The 13550-nt window shown below is 33.7% G+C and overlaps 2 protein-coding genes and 2 pseudogenes across 2 annotated transcripts; 3 read left to right on the forward strand and 1 right to left on the reverse strand.

Annotated features, from left to right (window-relative positions):
- Positions 1–57: 57 nt before the first annotated feature.
- Positions 58–1516, forward strand: LOC18054171 (uncharacterized protein At4g14100). Its single transcript, XM_006453376.2, has 2 exons — positions 58–635; positions 901–1516. Exons 1-2 carry the CDS (start codon positions 176–178, stop codon positions 1005–1007), a joined length of 567 nt encoding a protein of 188 aa, XP_006453439.1. The 5' UTR covers positions 58–175; the 3' UTR covers positions 1008–1516.
- A 1158-nt stretch (positions 1517–2674) lies between these two features.
- On the reverse strand, positions 2675–3375 carry LOC18054608 (annotated as a pseudogene).
- Positions 3376–4771: 1396 nt separating this feature from the next.
- On the forward strand, positions 4772–8121 carry LOC18054609 (ADP-ribosylation factor 1). Its single transcript, XM_006453378.2, has 9 exons — positions 4772–4997; positions 5095–5299; positions 5431–5469; positions 5685–5747; positions 6309–6327; positions 6631–6742; positions 7184–7231; positions 7481–7611; positions 7888–8121. The coding sequence occupies exons 2-9, from the start codon at positions 5197–5199 to the stop codon at positions 7919–7921; spliced, it is 549 nt and encodes a 182-aa protein (XP_006453441.1). The 5' UTR covers positions 4772–4997; positions 5095–5196; the 3' UTR covers positions 7922–8121.
- Positions 8122–9087: 966 nt separating this feature from the next.
- LOC18054610 lies at positions 9088–10593 on the forward strand (annotated as a pseudogene).
- The last annotated feature ends 2957 nt before the right edge of the window (positions 10594–13550 follow it).

The following is a 13550-nucleotide window of genomic DNA, read 5'->3' on the forward strand; positions in this document are numbered from 1 at the left end:
CATCACTCGAGGCTTCCCGTCCACTGGAAAATCGGTGCACATTCTTTTTTTCGACACGTCGTCGTGAAAAAATTTTATATCTCAGCCACACATTAACGATAATGCCCAATGTCCCACTAAAAGCTAAACTAAGCAGTACAAAATTTTCAGAACAAAGAGCAGCACAGACCCAAGAATGAGATTGAATCTCTCAAGCATTATCTCTCTAATAATTCTAGCCCTCCCTTGGCTTCAATTTTGTGAAACAGTCCCAGTTCCAACGCCGTGGCCCGAGAGATTCCATGCGCTTACTTACAAGAACTTGAGCTCAGATGGTCTTCAAATCGCTCACCAATGGTACGACTGGCCACGAGGTCGCAACGTATACATAATACAAAAACAACTGAGTGACTTGCTGTATAACGTTGAGTGGAACAATGGCACTTCATTTTACTATACCCTGGGAGAAAATGGAAGCTGTGATGTCGTGCACTACGGTATCGGAATTCCCAGGCCTGATTTTCTTGATGGAGCTACTTATTTAGGAACTCGGTTTACTGATGGCTTTTTGTGCAATCTTTGGGAAAAGCTCGATTTTATTTGGTATTATGAAGATGTTCAAACCAAGAAGCCTGTCCGCTGGGACTTTTCTGATGGTAAGTTAATCTTCCCCACCCTTTCTTATATCAAAATCTCATTATTTGATGAGTTTTAGGTATGACCGTTATATCATGTTAGCTATACATTCATTCAATAAAATTTTATGACATGTACATTTACGTTGATACAAATCGATTTATATGAGTAGTTATAATAAATGAGAGAGAAATTAGAGCACATGGTGCCAAGTAGATGAACATGTTTATTTGGAACATTGTACCTAAGACTTATATCATGATTAGTATGATGTTTTATTTGCAGGCATATCTGTACACGTGATGACATTTGAAGTTGGTGCTGTTTTGCACGATCCATTAATTCAAGCGCCTTCATACTGCTTCAACCAGGACACATACGCCAAAGGCTAAAGCCTTTGGCGTATGTAAGAGCTTTTTTTTTTTGTCAATTATAATTAGGTGAAGTGGGTAAGCACTTTTAGTTAAAAGCACTTAAAATCGCTTACTCTTATCAATATTTATTGCACTTGTGAACTTTATTATCGGCAGCACATAACATTACACCATCAGTTTCACTCTTAATTAAAAGGCAGCCTTATTCTTATTATTTTATGATGCTGCTACAAACTAGATATGTTCAAATCTGATTGATCATCTTCGGGATTAACTCTAAGCATCAGGACATATCTGCCTGAAAATCCTGGAGAAATTTGTTGGGCCTTAATTCTCAGAATTGCGGCAATACCGACCAGTCCTCAAAACAGGGCATGAATTGTTGCACCCATCTGAGGCCTTGATTTCAACTGGGCAGTCTCCATTAATTGTTAAACTATTGAAAAAATAATGCTAGAGCTCTCAAGTAGTATATCAGGACATACATATATTCCATGTATTTTTTTAATGTGGCGATGTGAACCATAGTACTGCTACTGTTAATTTGATATTCTTATGTAAATGAAAAGAATATATTCATATTTGGAGCATCACTGTCCAATAATGTTTCATGGAGGCAAAAGTTTAAAAAATAAAATAAATTAAACCCTTTCTTTTATAAATTAGCTTTTTCTTTTTTTCTTTTTTTTTTGTCAATTTCCTTAGAATGTTGTTAAGTATACCTAAATGAGTTTTCATTTTTTGAAGAAAATTGCTTAGAAGAAGTGATATCCCCGATGTTAAGTGCAACAAATTGAGTTCTCTTGTGAAAAAGACTCACTAAATGTAACGTAGCAATTAACCCCAAATAATTTTGTTGGGGTCTTAGGTCCACCTCCTAAGATTGACCAAATAGGTAATGACATTGCCCCTCCTCTTATCAAGAGACGGTCTAACCAAGAAGCACGGGCTCGTTGTGAAAAAGGGTTGTGTTATTATTGTGATTGACAAATTTATTCCTGGCAACTGTTGTTACAAGCTGCAGCTATTCATGATTGAAGATCATGTGCCGTTCGTACAATTCGATATTGGTTAGAAGGATAGGTGCAGTGGTCGAGGATGCTAATTGGAAAAGTTGGCAATTCTCCAAGTCTCATCCTGACTTTGACCATGCAAAAAAGGTGATTCTAAAGGGTGGGGAATGATAAGTGCTTAATATGCATGGCCATTACGTGCATGGTTTGCAAGCAGAAATGGAAGACTTGTTCAAGTTGGTTAGAATTCTATTAGTTGGTGATCTTAGTGGGTTCGGTTGGATAAGCTTTGGTTGCTGATTTTCAGCAGGAGTCAAGTCATGTTCCAGATTATTTGCCATTGTTGTTCTATTTCTTAGCTTAGTGTGTGTAAAGTTCAAAGGCTATATATATGCATATGGAATGATTAGAAGGGAGAAAAATGGAAATTAAAGATTACTGCAATATTCCTTCTTTCTTTTTAAATCTCAGTTTCACTTCTTGGGTACAAATTCTACGTCTCCAGCACTTGGAAAATAAATTTGATTACTCTATCATATATTGTTATTTTGTGTACTTTATTGATTATTAGCAGCATATGACATTACACCTTCAGTTTCACTCAAACAATAAGAGATTTTATTCTTATTGTATAATTATATTCGCTACCATAATAAGCTATATAATTTCAAATTATCTGCTTTAAGGGCAGAAAGTGACCTTGTAGTTAGTTCCTCCAGGGCAAGTGAAAGTGCTTGTTTGATCATCTTTTGGGTAACTATAAGCGTTAGGGCATCTCTGCTTGAAGAACTTGGAGAAATTCGTTGGGACACACTTTCCAGAATTGCAACAATATTGATCGGTCTTGAAAACTGTGCATGGATTATTGCACCCACCTGGGGCCCTAAGCTCATTTGGGCACTGCCCAGTAATGTCAGCAGCACATCTGATCCCACGGCATCTTATTCCCGAGAGTGGGCTAAAGTCCATAGGAACATTGAACCCATCAACAAGAGAAATGTCGTAAAAGTCCAAGTTATTAAACTGGTTTAGGGTATATTCGGCTAAGGTGTTAGGAGGGGCGCCATAAGCTTGGCATTGCAATAGCCCATTGCAATCCCCAGTCTCGCAACGGCCTCGGCCCTCTGCATTGAACGTGCATTTGGTTCGAGCCCAAATGCGGGCTTGTTTTGTACCTGGATTAACGTTGATGGTCCAAGTTTGGCCTCGGATGAGTTGACGGCCACCGCCTGGGACAGCCGCAGCCCAAACTGTGAAAGGACAATTGTTTCTAATCTCAAAAGTGGCTCCATGGGTTGAGGTGAGGGAGGACAAGGAAATAAAGAGAAAGAAAATTAAAAAGTAAGTGAAAAAACTCATGTTGATGAAGTAAAATGGAGTCGATTCGTGAGTGGGTGTTTTCGGAGGGCTTGGGTTGATATTTATAGTGGAAAAGTGGTAGTGGGTTAGTGGTAGTGGGTTAGTTGCGCTTATGGATTGTTGTAAAGTTGAACAAGAAGAATAGTGGGTGACTTGACTATTACTCTCTTTTGCTTGTTCCCGGCTTGACTTCACTTTGTAGTAGGCTCCTAGAAGCTCAACTTTGCCTTTGACACCGCTCAAAACTTCTAATAGAACCCATGTCTTCTTCTAATTGAAGTTACTTAACTAATCAAATACAATTTAATTCATTTCTTATTTTTTGAATGAAAATTCAATTAAAAACTTAAATAAATTATTATTTTAACAAATTTTTTACAGCTACCCCATTTCATAATTTGTATTTTTATTGTAACGAGAAATTTTTTTTGAGAAAATTATAAGAATTTAGAGTTATGAAAATATAAACTATAAAATATAATAAGAAATGATTAAGATTTTAGGATTATATGTATTTTATAAATAAAATCTTAAAAATTATACATTTTTTATGTTAAAAAGTTCTATGAAAATATGGGTACTTTGAATATATTAATTTGTATTTTATAAATTAAATAAGGGAAACTTTAAGAAATAAAGTTTAAAATAGATGTTGTAACGATTTTAAGGGGTGTAAAAGCTCCGCTCGGACTATAAACAATGGTGTGAACGGGGGTGCTAACTTGAGATATGGGCCTTATTCAATGGGCCTGTTTTGCCTATAAAATGGATTTACTTTTTTTGCTTTTTGCACCTTTTGAAGCGAGAGATGGCGGATTATTTCTTCATTGAGATTTATCTCTAATTCGTCCAATTTTTTATTTGAGTTTCCCATGAAAACTAACGAAAATTTAATTTCGAAAGTTCATTAATAACGAAACTTACTCATTGAATATCGCAATATTTAACCCTTATTATTGTTTAAATTTGGGTGATCACAAACCTGAAACATATTTACAGTCAATTAAATTATATTGGTTATGACTTAAATCTTGTTTAATATTGAAAGACTGTAATTTTTAAAGCACAAATAGAAAAATAAATTATGATTATAAAATAAAAGTTGATAGTATAATAAGTTTAATTTTTAACCAATAATTTTGACAAAAAATATTATAAATATTTTATTATATAACTATAAAATTAACTCAACTTAACTTTCTAATTACAATAAGTAATGTTTATCAAATAATTTAGTGTAATATCCTTAAATTTCTATTCTCAATTGGCGAAATCAAAATAGAGCTGAAAAATTAAATAATTAAATTACAAAAATATAATTGCAAGTGTGCTTGAAACTTAAGCTGACATGGCGAAATAAACACCGGGACCCACCAATGTGATGAAATCAACGAACCGAATTAGCAGAAAACACATTGTAACGACTGTATGCAATCAGCCAATCACAGTCCATGTTCTTCTTCTGAAAAATTTTCCAATTCCGTATTCTAAATTTTCCAATTGCAGGGTTACAACAGAACAGTTTTGTAATAAACAACAATTAAACAAACCCCCCAAAACTTTCATCTTTTTTATTTTTTCATAACTCAAAAGTCTCAACAAATCTCGCAAGCAGACCCTCTTCCTTTTTTTCCAGGCACGTTACGCACGCAAAAATATTCCCATTTGCATGCATATTTTAATTCTGTTTATATTACAAAACATTCATTTTCATGTCATTTTCATTTTTTCAGGGAGGAACAGGGGACTCTGCTTTGCAGATCCAATACATAATTCAATCACAAAAAAAGCTTCAATTTTTCCGATCGGATCACTAAGAATACAAAATCGGAAACATGGGTATTATGTTTACGCGATTGTTCTCTTCGCTCTTTGGCAACAAAGAGGCTAGGATTCTAGTTCTTGGCCTTGACAATGCTGGCAAAACTACGATTCTCTGTATGTTGTTTTCAGATTTTAGTGAATACCCTTTTGTTTTTTTACTAATTTTGTGAATTGGGCCGTTGTTGTTGTTATTTTTTAAAGTTTTGATGATTGTAATGTTTTGGACTTGGGGTTTGGTTTTTCAGATCGGCTTCAAATGGGTGAAGTTGTGTCAACTATTCCAAGTAATTCCTTTTCCAATTTTAATTTGTTTATGTATTACTAGCTCAGAAATTTAATCTATTGTACAAGTTAAACATTTCTTTCAAAAATTTCCTCACGTTAAGCTATAGATTTGCGATTGCAATTCAGATTGTTCCCTTTTGTTTTTAAGCACCCGATTGGAGTATCTATTTTTTTATATGTTTTTGCTTATTGATTTTTGTTTTTGTTTATGCAGCTATTGGATTTAATGTGGAGACAGTACAATATAATAACATCAAATTCCAAGTCTGGGATCTTGGTATGTCAGTATGCTTCCTTTGATCAGTATTTGCAACCTGCATTATCGACTTTTTGTTAAATTGATATCAATGTGGATTATTAACTGCATTTCTCTCCTTGGAACCATACGTTGTTTTACTCTTGCTAATCTGCAATAAGAATCATGCTCATCTATGCATTTGCACCTGCACGACACTTGTGGACGGTATGATGCGAGTCCCACATGTGTTGATGACTAGATCTATGCAATTCAAGCAATGTATCATCTGAGGAAAGGTTCTGATCTTGCCTATTCTTCCTAGTTAATATTTTTGCTTGGGAGGGTTGACTGGGTTTGGTGGTGAAGGCAGGTGCTTGCCTTTTGCGTGGAGCAGAATCTTCAATCTTTCATAATAGTAGAGCTTCTGTATTAAGATGAAAATGAAAACCTTGATTTTCATTGTGAATGGATGTTTACTCACTAATAGTTGATGAATAATCATTAAAAGTATCAGGAAGTGGCTTTTGACATTTTCATTTTGTGATATAATTCTGAGGTGTGTCAATTCCTGATGGATTTTTGTTGTTTCTTCTTATACAGGTGGACAGACAAGTATCAGGTAACAATTTATTTCTTGTTTCTGCATGCAATCAGTTGGTTTATATTCTCTGTGTGATTTTTTGAATTATTATTGGAATTTTATATAACATCAGTTACCGAGTTTGCTTCATCAAGTAGTTTTGCAGAGCTTTTTTACTTTGGCTGTCTGTGTATGATCCATTTCACTAAATTGAAAGAAAAGTTAAGAAAAAAATTTGTCCATGTTAAAACTCTGAATATGGTAGAAGGGAGAAAATAGTAGCTTAAAATATTCCTTTAACTGCACAAGCTAATCAGCTTTTTATTTTGTTCTCTACCACAGGCCATATTGGAGATGCTATTTTCCAAATACTCAGGCTATAATCTATGTCGTTGATTCGAGTGACACTGAAAGGCTGGTGATAGCCAAAGATGAATTTCACGCAATATTGGAGGTATACTTGTCTTAGGTTTATGTTTTTGTCTTTCTGTGTATAAACTCTGTTAGTGCATAATCTCTAATGCTGTAAAATTTTCACATGCTGAGCAAATCATCATTCTAGTCTATTAACTAATATTATGGTCGTAAATTTGTCTTTTGGATGATCTATGGAGCTTTGTTGGTAATGATGTTAGCTAGAAATCTTTATAGAAGTTTTACAAAATCTGAATGGTACTTGCAACTCATGAGAATTTTGGTGTAGCCTTTTTTCCCCCAAGTGATTACAGATTTTTTGGATACCCCATTTGTTCTCTCTTACAGTCTGAAGATGAATATTAGTCCCCGCTGCTGTCAGTGCCTTTGCCTTTTTGTTAGCATTAATGGTTTTTCTGCTTGTTAATGCATATTTTGTGCATTTTCAAGTTCCAACTTATCTTTTTGATTCTTTTGGCAGGAGGAGGAGTTGAGAGGTGCAGTTGTTCTCATATTTGCAAACAAGCAGGTTAGTGTTATCACCTTTTTTGTTATCTTCAAGGTCTGTAGGCAGGGAAAATATTTGACATCTAGCTCTTTCTTTCTTTCTTTTTTTTTTTCCTTTTTAAAAAAAATGAAAAAGCTGACTGTATTATTTCAAGGCTGTGGTCCTTTCATTTACAGCTTCCCCTTATATTTCTTTTACATATTAAAAAAAAAAAAAATTATTTCTGTGATCATTTCTTTTTGCTTAACATTACGTTTTTGGTCCTCATAGGATCTTCCAGGGGCACTTGACGATGCTGCAGTGACAGAGGCATTAGAGTTGCACAAGATTAAAAACCGTCAATGGGCTATTTTTAAAACATCTGCTATTAAAGGAGAAGGTCTCTTTGAGGGTTTGGACTGGTAAGCTTAGAAGTAACTAAGTGGTAGCCTCTAGATTTAGGATACAGAATCAGACATTTAGTAAATACTTAATCCTTTTTCAAGCAGCAATGCTGTTGCTCTTTCTTCATTTGCAGTGCCTCTACGTTTTCTTCATTTGCAAGTGCCTTTAGAGATCCTACATTCAGTAAAATGTGGTTAATTTTGAAATAGAAAATTAAGAATCCTTCGCATTAACTTTCTTGTTTATTGGTCTGTTATTTAAAAGAAATAATGAACAATACATTGTTGTTTCAGGCTGAGCAATACACTCAAATCTATCGGTGGCTAACTCTTGGAGACAAGTTATAGAGGCTCACCAATACGTGATCATCAAGTCATTTAAAAAGCAAAGCAATGTCCATGGTCTTTTGGGTTTGAAGTATGATTGAATCCTCCTTATTCGTGGGTGCAGCTTTCTCATTTCACCTTTACAGATGTATTCTTTTGTTGGAGTAAAATTATTGATATACATGTAAAATTTTTGTTGAAGAGATGACATACTAGGAACTTGTTTTCTGCTTTATTACCCATTTTTTTCTATCCTAACGGCTTTAATTTTGTTGTCCTTCTTCATATTCAGTATAACTCTTGGGCTTTTTGTTTCAGTGGAGTGGGTTGCTTTCTGTTGAGAGAATCATATTCCTCTATTTCGATTAATGGGGCTCTCAGATCATTGATCATATTCATATGGGTTCAAAAATGTTGTATGAGTGATGGAATGAATAACGGAGACACGTGAAATTCTTGAATGGTGATATAATTCAACCGTAAATGTCGTAAGGATCATTCATGCATTTAACAAAAGCACTTTGATGATAGAAGCTGGACAGCATCGACAAGAAAAATAAAATAAAAAATAGAAAGGATTGGTGTTGGGCACGTCAAAATGTAAGAAAAAGTTTATTTAAGTCATTCATTTATTGTTTTCCTTGCATTTATTTTTCAATAGATGGTAAAACTTTTCGAGTGGTGGTTGTTTTTTGACTGCGATGAATTTTTCTAATTCTCTTTAAAAGTTGTAAAGGTAACAAAGTAATAAGAATTTTGTTAGTGGATAAGTGATAAAAGCAGAAAAATAATCAAGTGAAAGATTGACGGTGTCAATTCTGCCCTTTTCAATGAAACGCAGCCCCATTAACAATTTGTTATACCATTGGTGCAAACGTGATGTCTCATTTATTTTTTTTTTTCATTTTTCATATGCGGACGAGTCAATATAGGGCCATGTAGCGTAGACGCCACTGGCTGCTATTGAATCAAGTCTTCGTGTTACATGAAGATTGAAAAATCAAAATATATGATGAAATTGAAATATCAATATTAGTTAATTCTGTTTCATGTATTATATAACAATTTTTTTTTCTTTTGGTGAATCATGGGCTATATCATGATGACGTTAAGCTATCTAATCTACCCTTTTTGAAATTTTTCTTTTTTTAAAAACAAAAGAGCTAGATGAATCATAGTTCAAAAGTTCATAAAATTGAACATGCAAATGAAAGTCTAATTTCGGTCAATGGAGTTGGAGCTACAATAGACAATATTAGTACAAGTGATGTGGGGACTCAATTACAACCAGAACAAAATGCACAAAGATTAAAAAAAAAATCCTCAATCTCTGGTCAAAAGCCATCCACGCCTATTTAGTCATTGCAATTGGGAATTAAGACCTATTTGGGGCAAAATTCCTCAGTTGAAAACAGGACAAATCAGAACAACCATGTAATCTCGGTGATCGTTGAAGGTGCCACGATAGCAAGAATGTCGTACGAGGCAATTATCAATGCAGGTTTTCATAAGACTAATCATATAATCATCTTGAACGATAACCAGCAAGTCCCCTTGCCCACCGCCACCATCGACGGCCCTGCTTCCCTTGCAGGGGCTCTCAACAAAGCCTTAAAACGACTACATTCAAATCCACAGTTTCGTCAACTATGTCAAGAAGCCTTCAGCTCCAAGGTAACATTTTGATCCCATGTATCACAATTGACCAAAGTCCTTTTTCTATCTAATGCGGACCTAGAAAATTAATTAAACTTTTTTGACTATCGAAATCAACAGGACAAGAAACAAAAATTTGGAGGCCAAATGCATGAAATTGATGCATTCTCGAGAGAAATTGAAGCTGGTTCACGGGCTTGTTTCTTTGAAGATCTTGGATTATATTACATTGGTCCAGTAGATGGTCATAATTTGGAAGACCTTGCATATGTTTTAAAGCAAGTTAAAGCCATACCAGACCCTGGAGCAGTGCTCATTCATGTAATTACTGAAAAGGAAAAGGCTATGCTGCCGCTGAAGCTGCAGCAGACAAGATGCATGGTATAAATTAAGTACACAAATTAAAAAGGAAAAAAAGATAATTCGATTGCACTTACTGTTAGGAATTAAAGTTAATGAGCTACAAATTGTTCAGGTGTGATGAAATTTGATCCAATGTCAGGGAAGCAGCTGAAGTCAAAAGTGAAAACACTTTCCCATATGCAGTATTTTGCAAAATCCTTGATAACAGAATGGGTGGCGGAACTGGACTCAATTTGTTTCAAAAGCATTTCCCTATTAGATGTTTCGATGTAGGCATTGCTGAACAACATGCAGTCACCTTTGCTGCCGGCCTAGCTGCTGAAGGCCTGAAGCCCTTTTGTGCCATCTACTCCAGCTTTTTACAAAGATGCTTTGATCAGGTAACGTAAAATCATGTGCGCTTAATGGACTTGGTGTTTATAAAATTAAACCAAACAAACTTGTGTTACTAAATATCTAATGTTACATTGTGTATTGGTGATGTAGGTAGCTCATGATGTGGACCTTCAAAAGCTTCCGGTGAGATTCGCAATAGACAGGGCAGGCCTTGTTGGGGCCGATGGTCCAACACATTGCGGCGCATTTGACACTACTTTCATGGCTTGTTTGCCCAACATGGTGGTCATGAAAGATATCAAATTGGTTCTGCTATGATGTGTTCGATGTCATAACAATCTTCATCCAGTATCGTATTTTTTTTTTTTAAATATGTTTAATAATATGACTTATCAAACTAGGAATGGCAAAATGCAGGCTTGGGTCGGGTTTTTCGAAATCTAGTAGAGTGGAAGTGTAAGGGTCAGGTCCACTACAGGCTTAGGCTTTCACTTATTTTTTTAATTTTTTTAAATTATTGTAAACTTGAAATGAGTTAATAATAATTAAGTTGTTATAATCAACAATGAATTTAAAAAATGAATATTCAAAATAAACTAATAAATAAAGAAAATGAAGCAAGTAAAAGTATATTTAATTTTTAGTACTGCATTCTCTAATTCAAACATCTTCTTAATTAATTAACATTTAAAAGAAAGTTTATTATTATAATTATAATTTTTGGATTCATTATTGTATATGAATTAGGGATTTAAACTTTCTTTCTTTTTTTTTTAATTTTTTCATTATTTTTAAATTTTAATTTATTATTTTAATTTATAAATTTATTTATTTATTTTAAATAAAAGACTTTAGCCTGATCCGAACTTTTTTTTTCTTAAACTCTTATCTAAGTCCTCGTATAAGAGGACTGGGTCAAAATCCGTAAAAGTAGGCCGAATGAACCCGAACTTTTTAGCCATCCTTATATCAAACTCTCACTTCATAAAATGGGACAAATTTACAAATTACTGACTCGATTGAGCTAAGTTTATCCCCTTAACGATGAAATTCTAGTACACCTCGACTGTCTTTCAACTTGGGCACTTTGAGGGATGGGCTTGCAGACGTATCTGGGCCAGTTTGCAAAAATACAAGCCCAAAATGTGCTTTAAAAGAAGTTTCTACAAGTTAATTAAGTATTTGAATTACTATCTTTTCTATTGTCATTATCCTCAACTAAAAGTAGTAAAACTTTGATAGATCGCTAATTAATTAAATGTCAACTAAATGAAAGTCGTTGTCTTTTTGTAAGCGCCGAAAGCATGGTCTCGTGACCTTATTGAAGGGACTTTAACTTTATACAAAATTAATCGCACACCAAGACGAAACTACCCTTTTCAACCGCCGTCACGCTAGTGTCATTGGCCGGGTCCTTTTCGACTTTCCGCCACCAGAAGGAAGACCGTCATAGAAAATGACCCCACGAAATTAATGGATTTTGTTTTTATTGAGTGAAAAATGGAAAGGGCTTTATATATTTTATTGGTAACTTGGTCTCATAAAACCAAAATTATTTCAGACATAGCAAAACAGCTTGCCAGTTTGAGCAAACTTTTGCGACCTAAATTCTGATTTTCAAATGTTAATTTGATTTTATTGAGAAAACCTTTTAAGTTTTTCCACGTCTGTTTGGATTAAGGAAAGGGATCTAGCAACTATACCCCGAGTTACGATTCCCCACAGCTTAAATAAGCTAGATAGTAAAAATGTCAATAAAAATAAATAAATAATTGACCATCTAACAGTATCAAAACTATAGAATCAGCTAGTATAATTACAACTTATGGAAAGACATAAATAGCCAAAATGGATAATTACGATAGCCAAAAAAAGACCTACTAAATAAAAGAGTTTATGTCTATAAAATTAGAAACAATAGATATTGATGTAATGTAACACTCTAAATTTAATACGTGCATAGCACGCAATGAAAGAAACTACTAACAAATCCAAATCCTTACACAAAGATCTCAAATTGAAATACTTCAAATTTTTAATCAATTAAACCACAAATCCATGTGTCTAATATTAATCTCTCCTGAAGATATAAAGATAACAAAAATCTCAAAACTCCCAAATTATAAGTTCATAAAATAAATAAACTTAAAAGAAACATGAGTTTGTTCCTACTCTTATTCAACTAGTAAAAGGAAACAAATCTTTAACTCTAATGATAAGCACACCTCTCAATAAGGTACTTAATTTGTAAAACGTAATAATGAAAGGTGAGTCGTAAATTCGGCAAGTAAAATCATTCTCAACATACTATCTTATCGATACCAAAAATATTGCAAGCCTTTTTTTTTAAAACATATATTATAAATCCATATATTTCATAAAACGACATATCACGATAAGATGACATGAATTCACAGTAACCCACAATATCAAAAGCATAGTTAATTATGAAAGCAAATCGTATAATATATGCATAGAAGACAAAAGGTCAGCTCATGTCACATAGCGTCACCTATACTCCCGGTGATCCGGCCAGAAACATAATCAGAATTAGAATTAAAATATCGCGTGCACACTTAGAATAGAAACTCAATATTGGTCCATAAGAATAACTATGGACAATGATTTAAAATATTCAAATTAGTTTTTCATATGTAATAACTTGTACATAGTACTTTGCACTATATATGACACTTTGCGGTGCTCTGGCCCTCGAGAGGTGACCCCCATATAATCATAAATAATCTCAATTGTTTATGTGATCAAAACATTTTTGTCAAACTCATAAAAAATCATAACAATAATTAAGGCTTGCAAAACAAATTCTATTATAATATTTTATAAACAGTTTCATAAAGATAACTATTTAACAAAATAAATTACACATTTAAAGGCTTTTATAATATTATGTTAAAACCATAAAAAATAACATAATTTTCATATTTGAAAACATTTACGTAAACTAAGTTTGCCATGAAAAACAATTAATTTTCAAAGAACTATAAAAATACATGTACTTATAGTAGTATCAAAATATTTGTACATATCCAGTACATTAGGAATGAAGTTACTTATTTCGATAAAAGAATTTGATCTAACACACCTCTAAGCCTCTAAGAGCCTCAAACACCTCCAACATCAACCGTTATGATTCTCTCATAAACAAACATTTGAATTCTAGGGTATGAGTAAAAGAGTAATAAGCAACAGAGAAAAAAGAAGAAAAACGTTGTGGACTTAGGTGGCATTTGTTTTTTTGTCTGAAATCTGAATAG

The sequence above is a fragment of the Citrus clementina genome, unplaced genomic scaffold (genome assembly GCF_000493195.1).
Source record: "Citrus clementina cultivar Clemenules unplaced genomic scaffold, Citrus_clementina_v1.0 scaffold_1, whole genome shotgun sequence".
Taxonomy (NCBI): Eukaryota; Viridiplantae; Streptophyta; class Magnoliopsida; order Sapindales; family Rutaceae; genus Citrus; species Citrus x clementina.